At 48.1% G+C, this 26,546-nt stretch overlaps 1 protein-coding gene and 1 long non-coding RNA gene across 4 annotated transcripts; one reads left to right on the forward strand and one right to left on the reverse strand.

Moving 5' to 3' along the window:
- Positions 1–99: 99 nt before the first annotated feature.
- Positions 100–11,910, reverse strand: LOC311617662. Of its 3 annotated transcripts, XR_014794144.1 has the most exons (4): positions 11,776–11,910; positions 10,132–10,283; positions 1,821–2,079; positions 100–1,000 (listed from the first exon to the last, which is right to left on the reverse strand). It is a non-coding gene; the product is annotated as an uncharacterized lncRNA (long non-coding RNA). The 3 variants fall into 3 exon arrangements; XR_014794145.1 differs by having other exon boundaries at positions 100–2,079; XR_014794146.1 differs by having other exon boundaries at positions 100–3,645.
- A 90-nt stretch (positions 11,911–12,000) lies between these two features.
- PSMD2 (proteasome 26S subunit ubiquitin receptor, non-ATPase 2) lies at positions 12,001–21,327 on the forward strand. The gene is made up of 21 exons (XM_084874190.1): positions 12,001–12,243; positions 12,678–12,734; positions 13,100–13,264; positions 14,175–14,296; positions 14,481–14,705; positions 15,002–15,160; positions 15,297–15,441; positions 15,602–15,662; positions 15,904–16,050; positions 16,217–16,323; positions 16,518–16,645; positions 16,861–16,948; positions 17,639–17,801; positions 17,924–18,025; positions 18,207–18,352; positions 18,598–18,681; positions 18,896–19,064; positions 19,157–19,251; positions 19,466–19,592; positions 20,718–20,836; positions 20,986–21,327. The coding sequence occupies exons 1-21, from the start codon at positions 12,109–12,111 to the stop codon at positions 21,166–21,168; spliced, it is 2,727 nt and encodes a 908-aa protein (XP_084730316.1). The 5' UTR covers positions 12,001–12,108; the 3' UTR covers positions 21,169–21,327.
- Positions 21,328–26,546: the final 5,219 nt, after the last annotated feature.

Genomic DNA, 26,546 nt, shown 5'->3' on the forward strand with positions numbered 1-26,546 from the left:
ATTCACTTACTCATCCCACCAATGTTTACTGAACACCTACTATGTGCCAGGCACTCTTGTGGACACTCAAAAACTCATGCAGCAAAACAGGGGAATTGCCGAAACCGGTTTGGCTCAGTGGATAGAGCATCGGTCTGCAGACTGAAAGGTCCCACATTTGATTCTGGTCAAAGGCATGTACCTTAGTTGCGGGCACATCCCCAGTAGGAGGTGTGCAGGAGGCAGCTGGTCGATGTTTCTCTCTCATCGATGTTTCTAGCTCTCTATGCCTCTCCCTTCCTCTCTGTAAGAAAATCAATAAAATTAAATTAAAAAAAGAGAAACAGGGGAATGACATTTGAAACCCCAAGAAGACAGAGAAAGAGAGGTGGGATGGAAGGATGGAATGAAGCTAAATCTGAGTGGGCAGAATACATCCTCTGCTCACAGGCTCTGCCACTGTCGGCCCCTGGTGTGTGCAGCTGGGCCCGACACTGACTTCAGGGTAACTACGGTGCTACGGTCATGCTAGGGTCAGCTTAAAAAGTGGGTGGCACTCACCCTGCAGTGAAGGAAAGCCCTGGCTAAGGTAGCATGCCATTCCCTGGAGCTCGGAGTATCAGCCGCTGCTTGCAGCTGAAAAAGGCATGCATTTCCCCATTACCTCAAAGGCTCAGTGCTCCTGAGAGTCACTCATCCCACCTACATACACTCATCAGGGCCTAGCAAGTGCCAGGCATAGAGATGGCAAATACAGCCGTCACCCTCCAGAGTAAGGGAGGGGAAAAAGCATTTATTGAAAACCTCTTGCAGTCTAGGCACCTCTCATTCAGTCATTTATTAATTTATACATTCACAGGTGTACTTTAAAAATGTATCAATTACCAACAATGTTCCAGTCCCTGGGGATGCAGAGATGAATAAGGTGGTTCCTTCTCTCAAGCTACTCTTCTCTTGGCACTTTCACCTTCATGAGCTCATCTAATCCTCAATACAACGTTTTGTTGATGTTGATTTTCACCTGAGGATATGTTTCCATTGATTTTTAGAGAGAGCAGAAAGGATGGGGAGAGACAGAGAGAGAAATATAGATGTGAGAGAGACACATCGATTGCCTTCTGCATGCCCCAACCAGGGCTGGGGATCAAGCCTGCAACCAAGGTATGTGACCAGAATTGAACCAGGGACCTGTCAATCTGAGGATTGACGCTCTACCCACTGAGCCAAATTAGCCAGGGTGCAATCTATTTTATAAGTCCTCCAGTTTCTATTTTACAGATATATCCTTAACCACTCACCAAATTCAAAGAGACCTAATTGAAATCAGCTTTAATAGCTGAATGAACTTGAGCCTGTTCCTTAACCTCTATGAGCCTCAGTTTCTTTATCTGTAAAAGGAGAACTACAGCAAAACTGTGGAAAGAGTCCAGTCTCAATTCTCTTTAAAATTCAGTGTTCTGCCCTGGCTAGCGTTGCTCCGTTGGATTGAGCATTCTGGCAACGCCAAAAGGTTGCAGGTTTAGTTCCTGGTCAGGGCACATGCCCAGGTTGCAGGTTCAATCCCTGTTGGGGGTGAATGCAAGATTCTCACGTTGATATTTCTCTCCCTCTCTTTCTCTCTCAATAAAAGCATGTCCTCAGGTAAGAATTAAAAATATATCATTAAAATTCAGTGTTCCCCAAGATGAGGGTGGGTTTGGCTGTTTGGAAGGTTAAGAGTGAAACTTTGCCAGATTGGTGCCATCCCTGGGCAATGGCATCAGCATGTGTCTCACAGTTTGTCTCCTGACCCAGCACCAGTCTCCCCATAAAGAGCTATATTTGGGCCCCTGTCAAGTTACCTGGAAGTGCTGGCTGCTCACCGAGGGAAGGAAATAGCTGGCTACTCAGAAAGGAGCCAAGTGGCTTTGGGAACTTGAAGACCAAGGGAAGGCATAGCGTGAGCCACTGCGAGCATGACTCTAGGAGGGACGGCTGCATGTATCAGAGAGAGGAGGGCACCGCATCTGGAAACCTGGTTCTGGCTCCAGCTCTGTCACCCACTACATGTGTGACATGTAGGCATGGCTCATCTCTTCAGGGCTCAGCATCCTTAGCAGTCTGTAAAATAAGTAGTGATTTGGATGAGATGATGTCTGAGGACCTATTCAGCTTTAATGTTTTAAAAAGGAATTCACAGCCCTAGCCAGTTTGGCTCACTGGGCAGAGCGGCAGCCCATGGACAGAAAAGTGTCAAGTTTGTTTCCAGTCAAGGCACGTACTTCCATTGCAGGCTTGATCCCCGGCACGTGCCAGGAGGCAACCAACTGATGTGTCTCTTCACATGGATGTTTCCCTCTCTGTCCCTCCCTCTCCCTCCCACTCTCTCTAAAAAAAAAAAAAAAAAAAAGTCAATGGAAAAATATCCTTGGGTGAGGATTAACAACAAAAACAACAATAACAAAAAAGGAATTCATGGGCTTAGCAAATTCCAGAACCCAAAGAAATACTAAGAAATGGTTTATGAAGTTTGGGTGTTGCATAGAGGATGAGATTTATGTCAGAGAGCATATTGAGTAAGGAGAGAGGCTTGGCAGCATAAAGCCTTGCCTTGACCTCTGATTTCAGAAGCCAACTTAGAATACTGACCAGCTGGCCTCCGTAACATAGAAATTCCATCTGCAAAAAGGTAAAAGTGTCTAATAATAAGTAGCAGCTTTCATTTACTAAGTCCCTATTTTGTCTAAGCCTGTATGAAACACTTTAAAAACACCATCTCATAAATTTCCCACAATAATTTATAAGGTGGTTTTATCATCTCTGTTTTACAAGGAAGAAACTAAGGGAAAAGATTATATAACTTCTGCCTGGCTGGTGTGGCTCAATGGTTAAGCAATTAATCTATGAATCAGGAGATCACAGTTCGATTCCTGGTCAGGGCACATGCCCGGGTTGCAGGCTCAATCCCCAGTTGGAGGTTTGCAAGAGGCAGCTAATCAATGATTCTCTCTCATCATTGAGGTTTCTATCTCGCTCTCTCCCTTCCTCTCTGAAATCAATAAAAAATATATTTTTTAAAGATTACATAACAGGAGTGGGGGGGTGAGGGAAGAGACTGAACATAAACTGTGCACCTATGGATGAGGACAATGGGGGGTGGGGAAGGGGCAGAGGGTGGGGTAGGAACCTGGTGGAGGGGGGAAAAATGAGGAACTTTTGTAATAATATGAACAATAAAAGTTTATTAATAATAAAAAAAAAGATTACATAACTTCTAATGTCAGATTAGTCAGGCTGCATTAAAATAATATATGGAACTCAAATGCTGTTAATCACTACCATTTAGTCTTCTAAGTCATAGACTCAAGCACAGACAACTGTTCTCCAGGCAATTTCATCATACTTCTATGTGAGACCATCACCAGCAGGTACATTTCCATGCTCCCCAGCTCCCTTGGGCCAGGCACATGTGTCAACTAGGCAGCTGCAGGAAACTTAGGCACATGTTGATCTGAAACTAAGCCAGGAAGCACCTGTTTGCTGAGCACTCTGCAGGTGCTTGGTTCCAGAGGCAAGGCCAGGTGGACAGGTGGCAGGCCTTCACCCTTAGCAGCCCCGCCATGCTGACATGCATCTGGGATATGCTCTGGTGTGTGAAGGCAGAAAGGGGATGAAAGGGTGGTGCTCCTGAGTGGACACATGAGAGCAATTATTGGTAAGAGCTGGACCATAACCTACACTGTCCCATTAGGAAGTATGATTAGTTCTTGTGCACAACTAGGTAACATGTCAAATAATGATCATACACTTGAAGGCATGCTGGAAATGTCAGGCTGGAGGAGAGGCCCTTATAAAACAAGCACAGTTTCAGCCCTGGACAGTGTTTCTCAGTGGTAGATCATTGGCCCACACACCAAAAAGTTGTGGGTTCGATTCCCAGTCAATGGCATGTACCTGGGTTGCAGGTTTGATCCCAGATCCCAGTCGGGGAACATGCAGGAGGCAACCAATTGATGTGTCTCTCACATTGATGTTTTTCTTTTCTTTCTTTCTTTCTTTTCTTTCTTTTTTTTTTTTTTTTTAATTTATTGATTTTTTACAGAGAGGAAGGGAGAGAGATAGAGAGCCAGAAACATCGATGAGAGAGAAACATCGACCAGCTGTCTCCTGCACAGCCCCTACCAGGGATGTGCCCGCAACCAACGTACATGCCCTTGACCAAAATCGAACCCGGGACCTTTCAGTCCGCAGACCGACGCTCTACCACTGAGCCAAACCGGTTTCGGCCATTGATGTTTTTCTTTCTCTCTCTCCTTTCCTTCTACTCTCTCTAAATATCAATGGGGGGGGAGGAATCCTCCGGAGGGAAAAAAAAAAAAAAAAAGATACAGTGGACATAACATGACTTACAAAGTTGCCGAAACCGGTTTGGCTCAGCGGTAGAGAGTCGGTCTGCGGACTGAAAGGTCCCGGGTTCGATTCCGGTCAAGGGCATGTACCTTGGTTGCGGGCACATCCCTGGTAGGGGGTGTACAAGAGGCAAGTGGTCGATGTTTCTCTCTCATCGACGTTTCAGGCTCTCTATCTCTCTCCCTTCCTCTCTGTAAAAAATCAATAAAATATATTTTTAAAAAAGGAGAATTTGAACAGTTTTTCAATGTCTCACACTGACTCCAAAGAGAGCCCAGGCCCTTATTATACAAAGATGACATTCAAAAAATACTTGTCAGCCTGGCTTGTGTAGCTCAGTGACTGAGCGTTAACCTCCTCAGGAGGTCACAGTTCCGTTTCTGGTCACGGCACATGCCTGGGTTGCAGACTCAATCCCCAGTAGAGGGTGTGCAGGTGGCAGCCAATCAATGATTCTCTCTCATCATTGATGTTCCTCTTTCCCCCTCCCTTCCTCTCTGAAATTAACTGAAATATATATATTTTTAAAAGAAATATTTGTCAAGGCCCAGCGCAAGCCTGGTATTAGGCTGGGTGCTAGGGGCACAAAGATGGAGAGGACACAGTTCCTGTTCTCCAAGAACACAGAGTCTAGGGAAGGAGAGAAGTATGAATCAAGCATGGTGGGAGTACAGGGAAGAAATGAGTAACTTGAAGGGTAGAACAGGAAGTGTCCTGGACAGGTGACGTTGAGCTGAAGTGCAGATGGAAGAAATTTGCTAGCTGAAAACAGTGAAGGGCATTCCATACACAAGGATAAAGCCAGTCAGCTTGAAGGGCAGGGCATGTTTAGAAATGGTGAAATGTTTAGGATGATCAGAAGGGGTACACCAGCCCTGGCTGGTTTGGCTCAGTGGATAGAGCATTAGCCTGAGGAATGAAGAGTCCCAGGTTTGATTCCAGCCAAGGCCACGTGCCAGTTTGCAGGCTCGATCCCCAGTAGGGGTCATGCAGGAGGCAGTCAATCAATGATTCTCTCTCATCATTGATGTTTCTATCTATCTCTCCTTCTCCCTTTCTCTCTGAAATCAATTATATATATATATATATATATAATACACACACACACACACACACACACATATATATATATATATATATATATATATATATATATATATATAAAAGAAGGGGCACACGAAATAGGCATAATGAGAGGTTAAAAGTCTGGAGAAGTCATAACAGCAGGTATGAAAAAAAGGAATTGTAACATCTGCTATCCTGGGAATTAACAGTAACAAGGGCCACAGTGCAATCAATGTGACTCTTTGAAAAATATCACACAAAGTAAGTAGCAACCTAGTGGAAACAGTGCAATGCCGTGTCCTGCCAAGAGCACTTCTGGTGCTGAGTTATTTAAGTGATGCTCTGGCTTGAGTGGTTTTCAGATGAACAGAGCCATTCTTTTTTTTTTTTTTATTTTTTATTTTTTTTATTTTTTTATTTTTTAAATCAATCTTTATTGTTCATATTATTACAAAGGTTCCTCATTTCTTCCCCCCTCCACCAGGTTCCCACCCCAACCTCTGCCCCCTCCCCATCCCCCATTGTCCTCATCCATAGGTGCACAGTTTATGTTCAGTCGCTTCCTCCCTCCCTTTCCCCGATAGTAAATCCCTTTTCAGATAGTAAATCTGTTACTTAGCATTTTCTCATATCAATAATACCTCCACATGCCCAATGATACACTTCACACAAAAGACATTTCCAAATAGGTCAACCAGCCTCATCCAGGCCCCACCCAAGGCACTCACAGATCAACACCCCAGCGCTATACTAACTCAACACATCCAGATCTAAGCCTTCATCACTTGATTCAGCAGACCCTCAAGTTCCCGCAAAAGTTTCCAGCCATGTCTGAGAGGCAGCCGTGGGCAGGTACAGGCGAGGAGCAAGCTGTTTCGGGCCTGGTTGCTCCGGGCCTGGCCTCTGTTGCTCTGGTTCGTTCCACAACCAGCTGCTCCGGGTCTGGTCACTGCCGCTCCCGACCTAGTTGCTCTGGACTTGGCTGTTGCTGCTACAGGCCTGGCCGCACCCGACCCGGCTGCTCTGGGACCGGTTGCTCCGGTCCCGGCCGCTCCGGGCCTGGCCGCTCCCAGCCTGACAGCCGCTGCTCCGGGTCTGGCTGCTCCCAGCCTGGCAGCCATTGCTCCTGGCCTGGCCGCACCAGACCCGGCTGCTCCGGGCCTGGCCGCTCCCAGCCTGGCAGCCGCTGCTCCTGGCCTGGCCGCACCAGACCCGGCTGCTCCGGGCCTGGCCGCTCCCAGCCTGGCAGCCGCTGCTCCGGGCCTGGCCGCACAAGACCCGGCTGCTCCGGGCCTGGCCGCTCCCAGCCTGGCAGCCGCTGCTCCGGGCCTGGCCGCACCCGACCCGGCTGCTCCGGGCCTGGCCGCTCCCAGCCTGGCAGCCGCTGCTCCGGGCCTGGCCGCACCAGACCCGGCTGCTCCGGGCCTGGCCGCTCCCAGCCTGGCAGCCGCTGCTCCGGGCCTGGCCGCACCAGACCCGGCTGCTCCGGGCCTGGCCGCTCCCAGCCTGGCAGCCGCTGCTCCGGGCCTGGCCGCACAAGACCCGGCTGCTCCGGGCCTGGCCGCTCCCAGCCTGGCAGCCGCTGCTCCGGGCCTGGCCGCACCCGACCCGGCTGCTCCGGGCCTGGCCGCTCCCAGCCTGGCAGCCGCTGCTCCGGGCCTGGCCGCACCAGACCCGGCTGCTCCGGGCCTGGCCGCTCCCAGCCTGGCAGCCGCTGCTCCGGGCCTGGCCGCACCAGACCCGGCTGCTCCGGGCCTGGCCGCTCCCAGCCTGGCAGCCGCTGCTCCGGGCCTGGCCGCACCAGACCCGGCTGCTCCGGGCCTGGCCGCTCCCAGCCTGGCAGCCGCTGCTCCGGGCCTGGCCGCTCCCAGCCTGGCAGCCACTGCTCCGGGCCTGGCCGCACCAGACCCGGCTGCTCCGGGCCTGGCCGCTCCCAGCCTGGCAGCCGCTGCTCCGGGCCTGGCCGCTCCCAGCCTGGCAGCCACTGCTCCTGGCCTGGCCGCACCAGACCCGGCTGCTCCGGGCCTGGCCGCTCCCAGCCTGGCAGCTGCTGCTCCGGGCCTGGCCGCTCCCAGCCTGGCAGCCGCTGCTCCTGGCCTGGCCGCACCAGACCCGGCTGCTCCGGGCCTGGCCGCTCCCAGCCTGGCAGCTGCTGCTCCGGGCCTGGCCGCACAAGACCCGGCTGCTCCGGGCCTGGCCGCTCCCAGCCTGGCAGTCGCTGCTCCGGGCCTGGCCGCACCAGACCCGGCTGCTCCGGGCCTGGCCGCTCCCAGCCTGGCAGCTGTTGCTCTGGGCCTGGCCGCTCCCAGCCTGGCAGCCGCTGCTCCGGGCCTGGCCACACCAGACCCAGCTGCTCCGGACCTGGCTGCTCCCAGCCTGGCAGCTGCTGCTCCGGGCCTGGCTGCTCCCAGCCTGGCAGCCGCTGCTCCAGGCCTGGCCACACCAGACCCAGCTACTCCGGACCTGGCCGCTCCCAGCCTGGCCGCCGCTGCTCCGGGCCTGGCCGCACCCGACCCGGCTGCTCTGAGCCTGGCCGCTCCCAGCCTGGATGCTCCGTGCTTGGCTACTGCTGTTCTGGGCTTGGCTGCTCCCAACCCGGCTGCTCTGGGCCGGGCTTCTCCGGGCCCAGCCACTCTGTGTCTGGGTGTTCCTGGACTGGCCACCCTGGGCTTGGCCGCCTCTGCCTCAGGCCTGGCTGCCACTGCCCCAGGTCTGGCTGCTCCAGTGCTGGCCGTTGATGCTCTTGTTCTGGCTGCTGCTGCTCTGGGGCCTGGCCACTGCTGCTCCGGGCCCAGCTGCCACTGCCTTGTGCCTGGCCACTCTAGGCCTGGTCGCCGCTGTTCCAAAATTCTGTCCTTTTTTTCTCTTTTTTTTTTTTTCTTTTTTTAAAAAAAAAACAAAACGCATTTATGTTGCAATGTTGGCTGGTGCGTTGAGTTCTGACTTAGTCTTTGATTTTTCAAGATCTTCTTTGTATTCTTTCTTAAGTAATTTTACTATCATTTGCTCTCACTTGATTTCTTCACATTGAGAACTTCTTTGGTTTCTTCCTCCTTGTCCTGGGAGCTCAGCAGGTTGGCCTGTGACACCCCTTTGTTCTCCACGGGCTCCCGCGCTGCTCCAGCCTGTTGCCGGGGTCTGCGCCGCCCAAGAAGCAGCCCCCGTCCTTGGCTCCGTTGCCAGCGCTCAGCAGTCGAAGGCTCAGGGGCACCCCCCCCACTGGGGGCCCCGTCGCCCGGCTCCTTGCTGGCGCCCGGCTGGCCGGTGTCCGGCAGGGGCTCCTGCTCCTCGTGGCGTTCCTCCAGTCTGGAGCTTTCTTTCTCCCTCCCACTAGGGGAGTCCAGGATCAGAGTCAACAGACTGTCCTCTGCGCACAGTGTGCGCGACTCCGGGGGCTCGGCCTTTCGCCGCGCTCCCAGGACTCCACCTCACAGCTCCGTCTCCCCCTGCCCGAGCCTGGGTCCCCAGGGACTGGCCCAGACCTGGAGTTCGGGGCGGTCTGGACTGAGGCTCAGAGCTGCCGCCGGAGGCTTTGTTTCTTCCGGCTAGGGTAATCCAGCATCAGAGTCAACATTCAGTCCTCTGCGCGCCATGTGCGCGCGACTCCGGGGGCCCCGCATTTCGCCGTCCCCCGGGATTGTCTCCCCCTGCCGGAGCCTGGGTCCCCAGGGTCTCGAACAGAGCCATTCATAAGATGCATAGCTCTCCATCTCAGGCCATGAGTTTGGGGGCAGCACAGAAGGCTGGAGGACGCAATTTGAAGGAAGGCAGTAGGAAGACAGGTGATGGGCTGGTCCTGCTTGGAGAGCAATGTGGCCACAAGGCTGGGAGTTTGGCCAAATGGTAGGAAGGAGTGTTACTGGGAGGGCAGCCTGACTGAAATGAAGTTGAGAGGGACTATCCATGTTATCATAGGGCCTTGAAATAACTTCCATTTACCTCAGTCCTGCAGATTTCAGGTAGGTGGAGAATGACAACTGTCCGCTTTCCAGTTGTCAGGTACCTAGCCAAGCACTTCATATACATTGTCTTATTTCATTCTCATAACAACTTATGAGGGAGATACTTTAGTACCCACATTTCACAGAGGCAGAAACCAGGCTGAGAGGTTAGAACACTTGTCCAATGGTCACAACTAGTGAAGGGCAGAATTTGGTGTTATTTTTATTTATTTTTAAAAATACATTTTATTTATTTTTTAATATATTTTATTGATTTTTTTTTACAGAGAGGAAGGGATAGGGATAGAGAGCTAGAAACATCGATGAGAGAGAAACATCGATCAGCTGCCTCCTGCACAGCCCCTACCAGGGATGTGCCTGCAACCAAGGTACATGACCTTGACCAGAATCGAACCCGGGACCTTCCAGTCCACAGGCCGATGCTCTATCCACTGAGCCAAATCGGTTCCGGCAGAATTTGGTTTTAAATGCCAGGCCTGCTGCTCTTGTAAGCTTCTGTCCTCCCATTCACCCCCAACTTTTTATTTTGAAACATTTCAAACCTACCAAAAAGTTGAAACAAAGTATACAACAAGCATTCACATGCTCTTCATCTGACATCATCTGTTAACAGCCTGTGTCTTACGCCACATCACCCCATCTCCTCGATGATGGGATATAACTGGTATAAAAGACAAAAAAACCTGTGCTCTGATATAACAAAGTCATGAAAAAATGAGAGATTTAGGAGAAATACCTTTACAGATGACTGAAGAAAGCAGGACAATATATGGACATCTTGAAGTCAGAGATAGTAGAGGCAGAACAGGTATAGTCTACTCAATTTCTGTCAGCAAACCAGGACTGGGGAGTCATTGGTGATGGAAATGCAAAGTCATCCCCAGAATCCTAGCATGGAGTGGAAAAAAGCAATAGGTTTTAAAATGGGCTGCAGACCTTTACACTTATATTTATACAAATATTTAGCCAACATTCACTCAGTGCTAACCACACTGTGCTAGTGTTGTTGTTTTTAATATTTTTACTTTTTAAATATATATTTTATTGATTTTACACAGAGAGGAATTGAGAGGGACAGAGAGTTAGAAACGTCGATGAGAGAGATACATCGACCAGCTGCCTCTTGCACACCCCCTACTGGGGATGTACCTGCAACCAAGGTACATGCCCTTGACGGGTATCGAACCCGTGACCTTTCAGTCCGCAGGCCGACGCTCTACCACTGAGCCAAACCGGTCCCGGCAATATTTTTACTTTTTAAAAATTGATTTCAGATGCCGAAACCGGTTTGGCTCAATGGATAGAGCGTCGGCCTGCGTACTGAAGGGTCCCAGGTTCGATTCCGGTCAAGGGCATGTACATTGGTTGCGGGCACATCCCCAGTGGAGGGTGTGCAAGAGGCAGCTGGTCGATGTATCTCTCTCATCGATGTTTCTAACTCTCTATTCCTCTCAATTCCTCTCTGTGTAAAAATCAATAAAATATATTAAAAAAAAAAAAAAAAAGGAACTGCAACAATGACAATACATACCCATTAGAGAAAAGACAAAACAAAACACTACTTTAAAAAAAAAAATTGATTTCAGAGAGGAAGGGAGAGGGAGATAGAAACATCAATGAGAGAGAGAATCATTGATTGGCTGCCTCCTGCATGCCCCATACTGGGATTCAAGCCTAAAACCCTGACCCGAATGGAACTGTGACCTCCTGGTTCATAGGTCGACACAACCACTGAGCCACGCCAGCCGGGCTGTTTTTGATTTTTTAAGTAACCTTTCTGTGTTCTTTTATGCTTCAGAACGCAACAAAATGACTCTAGGCCAAATGCTGAGTTTCTCACCAGCTGAAGGGGAGAATTACTTCCTCTTTTCTCACCTTCTAGATACAGACACATAGCCCAAACTGAAGGAGAAACTTTGTTTCCCTGCAACAGTCAAGAAGACAGAGATCCCAATCCTACTCCTGACTATATATGATTTTCTCTGTAAAATGGACACAACCCTACCCAATTCAAAAGGTAGTAAGACAATATGTGATACTTAAAACCAGTCATGTCAGTGTCCGTCGTACCTGAGGAAGACCCAGACAGACAGAGGGCAAGGACTCTTCCTTGTTCCGTTTTTGGCCCAGGGAGGCATTGCTCCCCCTGGCTCCACAGGTCGACTTAAGATGGTAGCCATATTCTCCTGGCAATATTAGAGCACACTCCTTCAACTGGGGGAGGGGGAGGGAATGTAATAAGGTTACTACTCCACGGTGGAGTAAGGCTACACACAGATTACACAAACTTCACACAGACGGCAAACAAAGCGTCCTGGCTTTGGAGAATTTCGTCCGTGTGTCCCGCCACGCAGCCAACTAGGGCGTCCCTGTGGGTTACCATTCGCAGCGTCAGGACGAAACCGATGGGCGGTCTCCAGGCGCACAGCCGGCTCAGCTCCCACAGCAGAAGGCACGCCCGAATCCCAATCCGCAGTCTCGTGGCGTTCAAGGAACTCGCGGTCCTAGGTTTGCGCCCATGCCGCGCGGGCAGCTGGGAACTGTAGTTTTCCTGCAGCTTCCGAGCGGGACTCCCAGGCCGTGGCGTCATTTCCGGTCCCAGGCCGGCTCCGGAGCTGGAGGGCGGGGCGTCGTGGGCGACGCGCGAGGCTCCCTGGGAAACGGGGCGGGGCGAGCGCGGGGCGCGCGCAGCTGGCCGGCAGTGGCAGCGGAGATGGAGGAGGGTGGCCGGGACAAGGCAGCGGTGCAGCCCCAACAGCCCCCATCTACGGCCCCCGGCGGCGCGGAGGAGAAGCCGGGCGGCAAGGAGCGGCAGGATGTCGGGGACAAGGACAAAGAGCAGGAGCTGGTGAGGCATGGCTCCGGAAGCCCGTGCGGGCTGAGTCACGGCGGCTCCGTAGGCCTCGGGCCAGATTCCCAACGGCCCCGCCGGCCCCGGGAGGGGGCGGATGGGGTACCCCCGGGCTCCCGGCACCCTGCTTCTCTGGTCCTCATCCACAGTTCCGCGCTGTTACGTCCGCCGCCCTCACTAGCCCTCATCACCGCCTCGTGAGGTGGTCCGAGGTGGCTCATTGTCATCCCATGTTTTAAAGTGGCATTCAAGCAGGACTGGTCCAGAAGCCAGGCTGCCTGCCCAACAGGACTTCCCATCCCGCGGTCATTCCTCGTCTACCTGATCTCTCCTAAAGAGGCAGGCTTACTGCCCACCTGCCCCAGGGTGAGTGGGAGGAGGATGTGTGTGGGATTCCTCCTCTTGATGAGCTTCTTCCTCCAACCCTCCAGTCTGAGGAGGACAAACAGCTTCAGGATGAACTGGAGATGCTCGTGGAACGACTGGGGGTGAGTCATGATATGTTAGCATGAGCGGGTTCGTATTTGCAGCTTTCCCACTTGTTTGCTTTATTCCGTCCCGAGGCAACACGATGCGAGGTATAGGGAAAGATGGACTGTGTTGGGATCAGTGTTATGATGTTTCGAGGGAGGAATGTAACAAAAGGTACTTGAAGCATTTTGTAGCTTTCTCTCTGGGAGAAGCAATTCGTGAACTTTTAGCCGGGGTCATTTATTTTGTGTGCGGGTAGTTGGGGACTCACAGATGAATAGACAGTGATTTTCCTAGAGGAGTGGTTAAACACATGTACGCTGACTTCAGGGATGTGCCTCCTTTTTATTTTTTTTGTCTGCCCCTCACATCTCCTGATCAGGAGAAGGACACGTCCTTGTACCGACCAGCCCTGGAAGAACTTCGGAGACAGATTTGTTCTTCTACAACTTCCATGACTTCAGTGCCCAAGCCTCTCAAATTCCTGCGCCCACACTATGGCAAGCTGAAGGAGATCTATGAGAACATGGCCCCCGGGGAAAATAAGGTAAAACTGTTTCAGAAGCTGGTGGAGGCCTCCTCTAGGAATGCCTTTTCTTGAGTACCCATGGCGCTCATGGAAGTCACCGGAAGCCTGATAGACCTGAGACCAGAGCTAGTTGAATAGAGGCTGTCATAGTCAAAATACATAAGAGCTGTTAGGAGGATTGGCTTCTCAGAAGATTTCTGTCATTTATGTTGGACATTGGGATTTTTATTATCATGACCTGTTTTACTTCTTTAACCTTAATTTTTTCTTTTCCTTATATTCCATGTACATTCATTTGTTTTATCTTTAAAATAACACATAGTTCAGTCACTTCTTTGCTTGTTGTAACAACCCTCAACTAGGAACTCTTCAGCTCTCACCTAATTACTGCAGCAGCCTCCTAACTGGCCTTCTTCTTTGTTTTTTACTTCTATACGGTTTGTCTTTCATGCAACAGTCATAGTTGTCTTTCTAGATTGTGAGTCCTTTTTTGCTTAAAACCTTTTAGTAGTTTATTATTGTGATTAGAATAAAATTGAGAGTCCATCTTTCTCCACTCCTTCCTCATCACCATCCGTCAGCCATGTTTGTTTAGAAGGGATGCAGTGCTCTGGTCGGGTGGCTGAGTTGGTTGATTCCATATACCGAAAGGTTGAGGGTTTAATCCCTGGTTGGGTGTGTATGGAGGCACTGATCCATGTTTTACATCCATGTTTCTCTAAGTATCCAGAAAAACATTTCCTTGGTGAGGATTAAAAAAATAAAAGGGAGATATCAGTACTAACCCTAGGGTTATCGTGAGGCTTACCTTAGTTGCCATGTGTAAATTTCTAGAGGTTGGTGCATAGTTAATACTTAATTTGGGGGATTGATTCCATAGTGTGATACTCTACCCTGGATTTAACTTTAAAGACTTGTTTCTTTAAAGCGTTTTGCTGCTGATATCATCTCTGTTTTGGCGATGACCATGAGTGGGGAGCGTGAGTGCCTCAAGTACCGGCTGGTGGGCTCCCAGGAGGAATTGGCATCGTGGGGTCATGAGTATGTCAGGTAAGACCTTTTCTTGGGACTCTGAAGGGGGTTCTGAGACATAATTCCGAGTCCGGTCTTAGAGTATTATCTGTCTTGGAGTACCAGTGTATTGAGTTTCCCAGACACTGAATTCCCTGACCCATAGGGAAGTGCTTCCTGTGAAGCTGTGAGTGGGCCCTGATGGTCTGGCTCTATCCATTAGGCATCTAGCAGGAGAAGTGGCTAAGGAGTGGCAGGAGCTGGATGACGCGGAGAAAACACAGCGGGAGCCACTGCTGACCCTGGTGAAGGAGATTGTCCCATACAACATGGCCCATAATGCAGAGCATGAGGCCTGCGACCTGCTGATGGAAATTGAGCAGGTGGATATGCTGGAGAAGGACATTGATGAGAATGCATATGCGAAGGTCTGCCTCTATCTCACCAGGTGAGCAAATATGATAGGAAATGATGACAGTCTACTGTCCCAGCACTTCTCTCTTAATTGTGCCTCCTCTGTTTTCTCAGAGCATTTGCATCAAAGGTAGTGCCAAACTGTAGTTAATTTATTGATGTCGGTAAGCTACTTGAGGACAAAAACATGTCTCCTTAGTAGTCCCAGCATCTGGCATAGTGCCTGGATAACATATATATAGTATTTAGTATTTATTTTGGGTAAGTGAAGTAAATGGGGTAAATGTATGTCTGAAACTTCTGATCCCTTTATTATTTTTACCTTTGTAGCTGTGTGAATTATGTGCCTGAGCCGGAGAACTCTGCCCTGCTGCGCTGTGCCTTGGGTGTGTTCCGAAAGTTCAGTCGCTTCCCTGAAGCTCTCAGATTGGCACTGATGCTCAATGACATGGAACTGGTAGAAGACATCTTCACCTCCTGCAAGGATGTGTATGTGGGGAAGAAGTCGGCAGAGGAAGAGATAAGCTCATGGGTGGGAGCTTGTAGTTTCTGGTTAGAGCTTGAGGGGCTTTTCTGTGTCCTTAGCGGGTAGGGGCTGAGCAGTCGTGATGGCTCTCTCCCACAGGGTAGTGCAGAAGCAGATGGCATTCATGCTAGGCCGGCACGGGGTGTTTCTGGAGCTGAGTGAAGATGTGGAGGAATATGAGGACCTGACAGAGATCATGTCCAATGTGCAGCTCAATAGCAACTTCTTGGCATTAGCTCGGGAGGTGAGACTCTGCCCTTTTCTATCAAAGCTTTCTTGGTTGTGATTTTACTTGATTATAACTGACTGAATTCCTTGGTTAGAATTTCCATTGAGTGGGATATCAGAAGGGACAGCTAAGGGTAGACTCGGGGAGCAGTTGTGACCCTCTGACTTCTCTCCAGCTGGATATCATGGAGCCCAAGGTGCCTGATGACATCTATAAAACCCACCTGGAGAACAATAGTGAGTAGCTATCTGCTTGTGTGTGGGGATTGGAGGATTGTTAATTATGCCCCTTGTATTGGGAGTGATAGGTTGGCCAAACACATTTATCCTGGAGAGCTCAGAATTCCCACATACCTTTCCTCCAGGTCAGTGTTGGGAGCAAAGATAGAGGATCCTAGGGGGCCAGCTCAGAACCTGGTGCCAGCTGTCATGTTTCTTGCCCTACTCTTACCCTTCCTTTCCTCTTCCTCCTGTGCAGGGTTTGGAGGCAGTGGCTCTCAGGTGGACTCTGCCCGCATGAACCTGGCCTCCTCTTTTGTGAACGGCTTTGTGAACGCAGCCTTTGGCCAGGATAAGCTGCTGACGGATGATGGCAACAAATGGCTCTACAAGAACAAGGACCACGGTATAATCCTGTTTCTGCCTTATCTTTGTGTTGTTTTGGTCACTCTTGTCCTCCCAGGTTCACCTGTTACCTGACAAGTGATCCCCAGTGCAGTTCCTGGGAGAGCTCTTTATAGCAATTTTCTCGGTGTAGGGCCGTTTTCAGACAGATCTTTTTCTTGGTATAGGAATGTTGAGTGCAGCTGCGTCCCTTGGCATGATTCTGCTGTGGGATGTGGATGGTGGCCTCACCCAGATTGACAAGTACCTGTACTCTTCTGAGGATTACATCAAGGTTGGTCTGGGCATAGCCCACTAATGGGGACATCCCCTTCCCTGTTCTAGGGCCCACAAGGGCCTCCCGTTCCCTGGCCAGTTACCTGGTTTTTAACTCCAATTAAGGCAGGTGCTAAGTTGAGGCCTGTGTTGCGTCTTTGCAGTAAGGAAGGTAGAGTAGTCTGAGTGGAGGATCTCTTTGCATTTTTGCAGTCTGGAGCCCTTCTGGCCTGTGGCATTGTGAATTCTGCGGTCCGGAATGAGTGTGACCCTGCTCTGGCACTGCTCTCAGACTATGTTCTCCACAACAGCAACACTATGAGACTTGGTTCTATCTTTGGGTAAGGCTTATTGCTTCTCTTCTGGTAGTGCTCATCCTGAAATCTCTGTAAAAAAGGGAGTTGGCCCTTTTCACCATTGTATTGCCAAGAACTACGATTATGCCTGTCGAGTACTTGGCTCTTTGTGACTGTTGAAATGATGAATGAATGACCAATCCTCTTTTTGTTCCTTCCTTGGATGTGTGTTGGGGACTGCATCTCCCTGGCTTTTGCAGGCTAGGCTTGGCCTATGCGGGCTCAAATCGTGAAGATGTTCTAACACTGCTGCTGCCTGTGATGGGAGATTCCAAGTCCAGTATGGAGGTGAATAGAGACTGTTGGTCATTTATGGGATGTGGGGAAATACTCGAGTCCTACCACACTCTGTCATAAACAGTGAAAAAAGAGATGGAATTGGGGCTGGGAGAGGGGAGAATTATATCACTTTCAGTGAAATCCGTTGGAACTGGGATTCTAAGTCCCAGCGGTGTTGCTGCTAGTTCCAGCCCTTGGGATCCATGAGGAGTACCAGACTAGAGTGGCTAGTAACTTAACCCAGTTTGAGGGGAGTTAGTCTCACTGGTTTAGTTATTGGTCAACCCTAAATTTTCTTACTTGTATAGAGTTGTTTTAGTGATGGATAAGTATAGCATAGGCTTTAGTCAGAAAGACCTCAGTTCAAATCCTCCCACCTCTGCTTATAAGTATTGTGATTTTAGACACATAACTTAACCTCTTTTGGCTTCACTTTCTTCACCATTAAAAGAGGAATAACAGTAGGAACTGTTTCATGGGTTGTTGTGATTAAGCGTTAATAGTATCAAAGCAGGTGGCATAGTGGCTGACATAAGTATTCAATGAATTATTGCTACTATTGTTATTTTGGCCTACCATCAGAAAGGGATTTTTACCTAGTGCAGTTACAGCAGGTTGTAGGAATTTGCTGTCTGGAGTCAAGATAGGTAAACAAGTATTTTAATAACTTACGTGTAATACTGATTTCCCTGTTTCTAGGTGGCAGGTGTGACAGCTCTAGCCTGTGGAATGATAGCAGTGGGATCCTGCAATGGAGATGTCACTTCCACTATCCTTCAGACCATCATGGAGAAGTCAGAGACTGAGCTCAAGGACACTTATGCCCGTTGGCTTCCTCTTGGATTGGGCCTCAATCACCTGGGTGAGGGGATCTCTCTCTTTTTGGGCAAAAGGCTGACAATGAATGGATACAACAGGGACAGCTTATGTGTCAGGCTGTGGTGTGGAAGCAATGTCTTCTGACCCCTTGAATCTGTCCTGTAGGGAAGGGAGAAGCCATTGAAGCAATCCTGGCTGCGCTGGAGGTTGTGTCAGAGCCATTCCGCAGTTTTGCCAACACACTGGTGGATGTGTGTGCCTATGCAGGTGTGTGTCTTTGTGCTTCCCAGCGACTCCATTTCTCTCCTAGACCTTATTTCGGATTTTTCCTCCTGGCTCAGTCATTCTGATCTGTATTAGATTCGTTAGCTTCTCCTATTCTTGGAGGGAGCTTTTCTTTGGTACCTTTTCATTTCTACCCTTCCTCATTCTTACCATCCTGCTGTAGGCTCTGGGAATGTACTGAAGGTGCAGCAACTGCTCCACATTTGTAGTGAACACTTTGACTCCAAGGAAAAGGAGGAAGATAAAGACAAGAAGGAAAAGAAGGACAAGGACAAGAAGGAAGCTCCCGCTGACATGGGCGCACATCAGGTACTGTGGGCAGCCAGGCGCTCTGAGTGAGCTCGGAGCAAAGAGAAGTTTGCAGGGTAGAGGGTGGAGCTGGTTTGGGTTGGCTTTTGCACGCCTCTGAGTATGGCTGTGTATTGACTGGATTTCATACATGAGGGGAAAGGTGTGCCCCACAGAACAGCCTTTTCTTTTCAGGCAGGACTCTAGTGAAAGGTGAGATTTTTGTTGCCTGAGCTTACTGGGTTCTGCTGCCTCTTCAATTGCAGGGAGTGGCTGTGCTGGGGATTGCCCTTATTGCTATGGGAGAGGAGATTGGTGCAGAGATGGCACTGCGAACCTTTGGCCACCTGGTGAGTATCGCATGGAGAAGATGAGAATATACGGATTTTGATGCCTGGGGTTCCCTAGAGGAAACTTTTCTGACGGGTTTTCATGGTTGAGAAATGTTTTTTTCTGTGCCCTTTCTATAAAACTTGTTTAAAGCCTCTTTTACCTATTGTTCCTGTAACAAAGCTTATTTTTACTACTTTCTATGATACTCTTGTTATTTTCTTTTATTACCAGTTGAGATATGGGGAGCCCACACTCCGACGGGCTGTGCCTTTAGCACTGGCCTTAATTTCTGTTTCAAATCCACGACTCAACATCCTGGATACTCTTAGCAAATTTTCTCATGATGCTGATCCAGAAGTTTCCTATAACTCCATCTTTGCCATGGGCATGGTGGGCAGTGGTGAGTATCAGTCAGAAAAAGATCATAACCAGTTTGGGGGAAGGTTTGAGGACCTTTTTTTCCCAATACTCCATGATGCTTAACATTTCCAGGTACCAATAATGCCCGCCTGGCTGCGATGCTGCGCCAGTTAGCCCAGTATCATGCCAAAGACCCCAACAACCTCTTCATGGTGCGCTTGGCACAGGTAAAGAATAGAATTGTTTTCCTTAGAGTTTGCTAAGGGACATGTCTCTGGGGACGGAAGGGAGACATGTAGTGACATGAAGGGGACCTTGAGTTCAGTCTGGAAGGGAGGAGGTGAGTGCGTCGGATTTCTGTGTAGCTAAGTTAGTTGATGTTTAAGTTAGTTGATGTCTTTTCAGATGTGACTCTTCACCTCTACTTTCTGTATTTTTCAGGGCCTGACACATTTAGGGAAGGGCACACTCACCCTCTGCCCCTACCACAGTGACCGGCAGCTTATGAGTCAAGTGGCTGTGGCTGGGCTGCTCACTGTGCTTGTCTCTTTCCTGGATGTCCGCAACAGTGAGTTCCTGTCATCTTATATGGTGGCACATGGTGCCCTGTCTCCATCCCTGCCAGGGCCATCTTGACCATTTATGAGCAAGGCTTTGAGTTAGCTCTGTACCACTCTAAAAGTTTTGAGGGCCTGTGATGGACCTCATGAAACTTTTATCTCCCACACTTCTTTTTTTAAATCCTCACTCGGTTTTTAAAATTATATATTTTTATTGACTTCAGAGAAGAAGGGAGAGGGAGAGAAACTTCAACAATGAGAGAGAATTATTGATCGGCTGCCTCCTGCACGCCCGGACTGGAGGTTGAGCCTACAACCCAGGCATGTGCCCTGACTGAGAATCGAACTGTAACTTCCTGGCTCATAGGTAAAATGCTCAACCACTGAGACATGCTGGCCGGGCACCCAATGATTTTTTTAAGGAAATATATCTTATTGATTTTTTACAGAGAGGAAGGGAGAGGGATAGAGAGTTAGAAATATCGATGAGAGAAACATCAATCAGCTGCCTCCTGCACACACTCTACTGGGGATGTGCCTGTAACCAAGGTACATGCCCTTGACTGGAATTGAACCCGGGACCCTTCAGTCCCCAAGCCGTTGCTCTATCCACTGAGTCAAACCGGTTACGGCAAAGGTATTTTTTTCCATTGATTTCCAGAGAGAGTGAGGGTGGTGGAGGAGAGAGAGAAAAACAGTGTAAAAGAGCCACATTGATTGGTTGTCTCACATTTGCCTCTACTGGGGCTGGGGAACCTGCAACCAAGGTACGTGCCCTCGACGGGGAATCAAACCTACAACCCTTCCGTCCAAGGTCCAATGCTGTAACTACTGAGCACCGGTCAGGGCATATCTAGCATACTTTAGATCTGGCCCAAATATATTTCTTTAGAGGAAAGAGAACTGAGTCCAACTTCTGCTCCTGAGTGCCTGGGGGAAAGCGATTATCAAATTCGAGGGCTGTTAGCAAGTAAGGTGGGGACATCTCTGGTTTATAGTAGGTTATATGAAGTGGGGAATGTGGGTTCAGCTATATAACGGGTTAAAGAGTCAGGGCTGGAATGGGGTCCCTAGGTTCAGATCAGGCTTGTCTTAGTGTCTCTAACTATGTTTGTCATGTGTTCTTCCCTCAGTCATCCTAGGCAAATCTCACTATGTATTGTATGGGCTGGTGGCTGCCATGCAGCCCCGAATGCTGGTTACATTCGATGAGGAGTTGCGACCATTGCCAGTGTCTGTCCGTGTGGGCCAGGTGAGGGGTTAAGTGGAGGGGAGGGCTCAGACTGTATTCTAGAACTTGGAGAATGCACATGTACCTGCTTCTATGAAACTGGTATGGGCTCTGGGTTGCTGCTGCATTGCTCTCTGGGATTCCTTCATCTCCATTTTCTCACCCTACAGGCAGTGGATGTGGTGGGCCAGGCTGGCAAGCCTAAGGCCATCACAGGGTTCCAGACACACACAACCCCAGTGTTGTTGGCCCATGGGGAGCGGGCAGAATTGGCCACTGAGGAATACCTTCCTGTTACTCCCATTCTGGAAGGTTTCGTTATTCTTCGGAAGAACCCCAACTATGACCTCTAAGTGGCCACCAAAGGCTCTGAGCTGCAGCTGATATGTTAGTGGGCCATGCGCCCTTATGCCAGAGGTGGACACTGCTCCAGACCTTTGTTGGAGTTGTTTCCTCCTGTTCTTTTGTTACTGAGTGAGATCACTTTGTTGAATAAAGACCTTTATCCCCAAGGTCCCTCTCTGTCTGTTTTCTGGGGTATGGTGGCCAGAGGCCAGAATGGGGTGGGGAGTAGATGTGAGCCAGTATTGTTTGCAGCAACTCTGAGCCTTGGCTAGCAGGGAAGCTGCCCTGAATGGAAAGAACTAAGCCCTTTTTCCTTCTCTCTTTCCTAATCGTCTTAAGACAGTGGTTCATCTTCAAATCCTTGAGATGCTGATAAATGTAATGGATCTTCTTTCTAGGAGATGCATATATACACATTTATACAAACTCTTACAAATAACTTTGTGAGGGCTTTGTGGACCCATACACCTCCCACCCCAACCCTGTCAATGCACACCCATCCAAGCCCGTTATTCCCTGACTTTGGACTAAACTAAGGATTCCTGCTCTAAGAGGCAGCAGAATTAGCCCCTCTTGATAATTTGACTTCTGTGTTGATGTATGAAAAGGACATCTTTAGCTCCTATGACCCTCTGTCACTCTTGGGAGGTTGCTGTTTGAGAAATTTGATCATGTTAACATCCGTTGGGCTTCCTTTCAGAATCAGTATAAGAAACTTGACCCTGACCTTCCCCTGGTATAGCAATGGGAAAGAGAAATGGCCTCCTTCCTGGAATATAATCACTCGATCTGCAGTACTTCCTTGTGGGGCTGGTTTAGCTGCACTGACTATTGGGGCCTGGGCCTCAGGATGCAGTAGAGAACATGCGGTCCTGGCAGTAATTGCTAGCATTTTACCCAATACTTACTATGGGATTAACCTCTGAACAGTGACTGGCACTTAATAGGTCTATAAATGTTAAAAGAATAATTCTACATACTTCTGAGACCTCACAACAACTTTTGAGAGAGGTATTATCCCTGTATTTTGGTGAGGAATGTAATGTAGAGATTCAGTAACTTCTTCAAGGTCATGTAGTAAGTGGTGAAGTCAGGATTGGAATCTAAATCTATCTGACTCCAAAACCTGTGCCTATAAATTCACTATATTAATCTGTCTATGTAGCTTTGGAGATTTGTGGACCCCATTGTAGTCCAAGCTCTTGTTAGCTGGAGAAGCAGCAACTTTGGATTGAGTGTCTCCATTGTCTTCTCTGCTTTCATTTGGCAGCCTGTATAAAACCTGTATGAAAGGTTAAAGCACTGACCTTGGGAGAGCAAACCTGTCCAACTCCTTTCATGAGACCTGTTGTAGTTTTGAGAAAATCAGCATGTCTCCTGAGCCTCTGTTATCTATATAAGGGGGATATAATAATTGCCTTACCTGCTATCCAATGGTGGTGATGTTAAAATAAATTAGAAACGGAAAACAAAAGGGTAATTGGAGTAGTAAAGTTTCATGGTGGCTCTTAATCTTTTTGCAATCAATTGTTCATTCAACAAAAAATAACCAATGGAGCCTTATTCTGCATTCTAGTTTGCGGGAATGCAAAAATTGAAAGAAAAAAAAAACACAAACAAACAAAAAAAAACCTCTTATCAAAAAGCTTATGTAATGGAAAGAAAACAATTTAAGATCAATACTGTACTAGGTGAACATGTTACCCTGATATTGAAATAGGGCCTAAGTGCCTGGAAAAGAGGGATTTGAGGAAACAATTGGAAGAAGATGAGTTTGGAAAAGAAGGTAGGCTGTGGCTAAAGGAGTAACAAAAGCAGAGGTGGAAAAGCTATTTGTTTTCAGAAACCGTGGATAAATGAGTGGAGCCAGGGAAAGTGTGGTTGGAGGTACAGTTCTAAGCCTTCTCTGATCAGGTTTAGAAGAGCTTTGCTGTGCTAAGAAATTGACAATATCTCCATCACTGAATAAGAGCAGGAAAGTGACATGATCAGCTAGCTATCTGGGGGGGGAAGTGCAACATGGAGGCTCAGAGACCACGCAAGTGAATTGAATGCCTAAATTGGGACGATAAAAATGGGGATAGGGAATAGATGAAGAAAGATTTTTTAAAAAATGCCTTTATTGATCTTAGAGAAAGGAAGGGAGAGGGAGAAATAGAAACATGCCTTCTGCATGCACACTACTGAGGATTTAGTTCGCAACTTGGGCATGTGTCCTGACCCTGAATTGAAGTGGTGACCTGTTGGTGCATGGGACAACTCTCAACACCAGCCAGGCAAAGAAAGATTTTTTAAAAGAGAAAATCAAAACCGGATTTTGATCCAAACACCAGTAGGACCTGGTGTCTGATTAAATGTAGTATGTGAATGGGAAGGAATATAGGATGAATCCCAGATATTTTTTTAAAAAAAGAGAGAGCTAGAAACGTCAATGAGAGAGAAACATCGATCAGCTGTCTACTGCACAGCCCCCCCTGGGGATGTGCCAGCAACCAAGGTACATGCCCTTGATTGGAATCGAACCTGGGACCCTTCAGTCCGCAGGCCGATGCTCTATCCACTGAGCCAAACTGGTTTTGGCTGAATCACAGATATTTTTAAAAAATATATATTTATTGATTTCAGAGAATAAGGAAGAGGGGGAGAGAGAAAGAAGCATCAATGATATGAGAGAACCATTGATCGACTGCCTCCTGTAAATCCCCTACTGGGGATTGAGCCCACAACCTGGGCATGTGCCCTCGGCCAGAATCAAACCTTGGCCGATGCCCTATCCACTGAGCCAAAGTGGCTACGGTGAATCCCTGATTTTTTGGTTGGGCAGTGTTTATACAATACATGAACAACAACGTGTTTAGGGTCCAGGTGGAGGACTCTATTGAGTAGGGAAAGATGACAAATTTCTATCTAGGCATACACAATTTGAGATGCCTGTGGGATGATTAAGTGAATATATCTTTTTTTAAAAAATACTTTTATTGATTCAGAGACATCAGTGATGAGAGAGAATATTGATGCGCTGCCTCCTGCAACTTGGGCATGTGCCCTTGGCCAGACTTGAACCTGGGACCCTTCAGTCCACAGGCCGATTATCCACTGAGCCAAACCAGCTAGGGCAGGTGAATATATCTTAGAGTTGCAGTTCGATTCCCGGTTGGAGCAAGTGCCTGGGTTGCGGGTTGAGCATTTATGTTTATATTTCCCTTTCTCTTCCTCTCTGAAATATATGTGTGTGTGTGTGTGTGTGTGTGTGTGTGTGTGTGTAGAACTCTTTTAGGTAGAATCTTGTTCTAACGAGATTGAGTGAATTCTAAGGTAGGAATGGATTGACGTAGGTAGTAACTGATTATTTATTTCTTTATTTATTTAATATATTTTATTGATTTTTTACAGATAGGAAGAGAGAGGGATAGAGAGTTAGAAACATTGATGAGAGAGAGAGAGAGAGTTAGAAACATCGATGAGAGAGAATCATCCATCAGCTGCCTCTTGCACACCCCCTACTGGGGATGTGCCCGCAACCAAGATACATGCCCTTGACCGGAATCAAACCTGGAACCTTTCAGTCCGCAGGCAGACGCTCTACCACTGAGCCAAACTGGTTTTGGCGTAACTGATTTTTTAAATTGAATCTTTGTTGTTGAAAGTATTACATATATTCCCTTTTCCCCCCTTCTAGCATGCCCTTGCCCCAGGCCTTTATTATCCTATTGTCTGTGTCCATAGGTTATGCATACAAATTCTTTGGTTGATCCCTTCCCACCCACCCACCCTCTCCTGCCTTCCCTCTGAGATTCCACAGTTTGTTCTATGTTGTTGTTAATCTTCACTTGAGGATATTTTTTGTTGTTGATGATGTTAATCCTTACCCGAGGATATTTTTTCCATTGATTTTTTTTTTTTTTTTAAAGAGAGAGTGGAAGGGAGGGGGAAGAGACACAGAGAGAAACATAGATATGAGAGAGAAGCATTGATTGGGTTGTCTCCCATATGTGCCCTGACTGAAATCTTTTGGTGTATAGGATGACACTCCAACCAACTGAGCCGCCCCACCAGGGCTGATTTTCTTAGTTTGCTCAAGGAGAAAGAGAAATGAGAAGAGTAGAGTAGGGAGCCCTATGTGATTAAGTTACAGCACTTGAATCAATGAATACTCTAGATCTAGATTGACATTTTCATTTTCACTGTAGTTCCTCTTCTATGTATCTATTTTGCTCTCCCACCTTTGGAGCTTCAGTTCCTCATATACAATCAATCCATTCTGTAGGAAATTGTGAGGATTGAGGTCACCTAAGTCATACATATTAAATGGCCAGTTCATCATTTGGTGCTGAGATATTTTTTCTTCTGAGATAATGTGTATACACAGGGAGAAGGGAGTGAACAAAAACCTACCCACTGTTTTAAGCACTTTTTAAAAAATATGTTTTTGGTGGTTTCAGACAGGAAGGGAGAGGGAGAGAGAGATAGAAACATCAAAGAGAGAGAACCATTGATCAGCTGCCTCTTTGCATGCCCCACACTGGTGACTAGCCCAACCCTGCCTGACCCAGAATCAAACCATGACCTCCTGGTTCATAGGTCGATAAACAACAACTGAGCCATGCAGACTGGGTTTAAGCACTTTCACATGAATTAACTCCTTTAATCCTCACAATCCACATTATCATTGTGAGATTAAAAGCACGGCAGTTAAAAGCTTAGACTTGATCCAGACTGCCTGGTTTCAAATCTTACCATTTTATAACTGTACTAGAGGCCTGGTGCATGAAATTCGTGCTTGGGTAGGGTCCCTAGCCCTGACCAGGGATCAGGGCCAATAGGGGACTTAGGCTGCCTGCCAGGGCCTTCCTTCATTTTGTGCTGCTCCCTGGTGATCAGTGCATGTCATAGCCAGAAATTTAACTGCTGGTCTCCTGGTCAAACTCTGAGGGGACAATTTGCATATTTGGCATATATATATGAATGATTAAGTAGGTATATTACCAGGTATTAAGTAGGAGAATTTGGATTAAAACCCAGGCTACCTATCTGACTCCTGGTATGTGGATTTAGTTTAGTATGGTCCCTTCTGGGGTCTCAATTCTTTTAACTACTGGGCAGTTGTTTTGAGATTACTTCTTCCATCATTCTGAATTTTCCATGATTGATTTTTACTCTCTGATAGTGGCTGAACTTCGTGAAAGACATATCCCTTACACTAATTTTATAGTTAGAATGTTTCAATTCTTTTAGCATAGAACTCAGTTTATATATTTTTAAATTATTTATTTATTTAAAAAATATATTTTATTGATTTTTTACAAAGAGGAAGGGAGATGGACAGAGAGTTAGAAATATCAATCAGCTGCCCCCAGCACACCTCCCACCAGGGATGTGCCCCTGA

This window comes from Pipistrellus hanaki (assembly GCF_964339955.1).
Source record: "Pipistrellus hanaki genome assembly, chromosome: 2".
Lineage (NCBI taxonomy): Eukaryota > Metazoa > Chordata > Mammalia > Chiroptera > Vespertilionidae > Pipistrellus > Pipistrellus hanaki.

Excerpts from the sequence above, each read along its gene's own strand:
- PSMD2 (XM_084874190.1), top strand. The coding sequence starts at position 12,109 with ATGGAGGAGGGTGGCCGGGACAAGGCAGCGGTGCAGCCCCAACAGCCC. Across the intron at positions 12,244-12,677 it reads AGGACAAAGAGCAGGAGCTG|TCTGAGGAGGACAAACAGCT; the intron begins GTGAGGCATGGC and ends CCAACCCTCCAG. Across the intron at positions 14,297-14,480 it reads TGGGGTCATGAGTATGTCAG|GCATCTAGCAGGAGAAGTGG; the intron begins GTAAGACCTTTT and ends TCTATCCATTAG.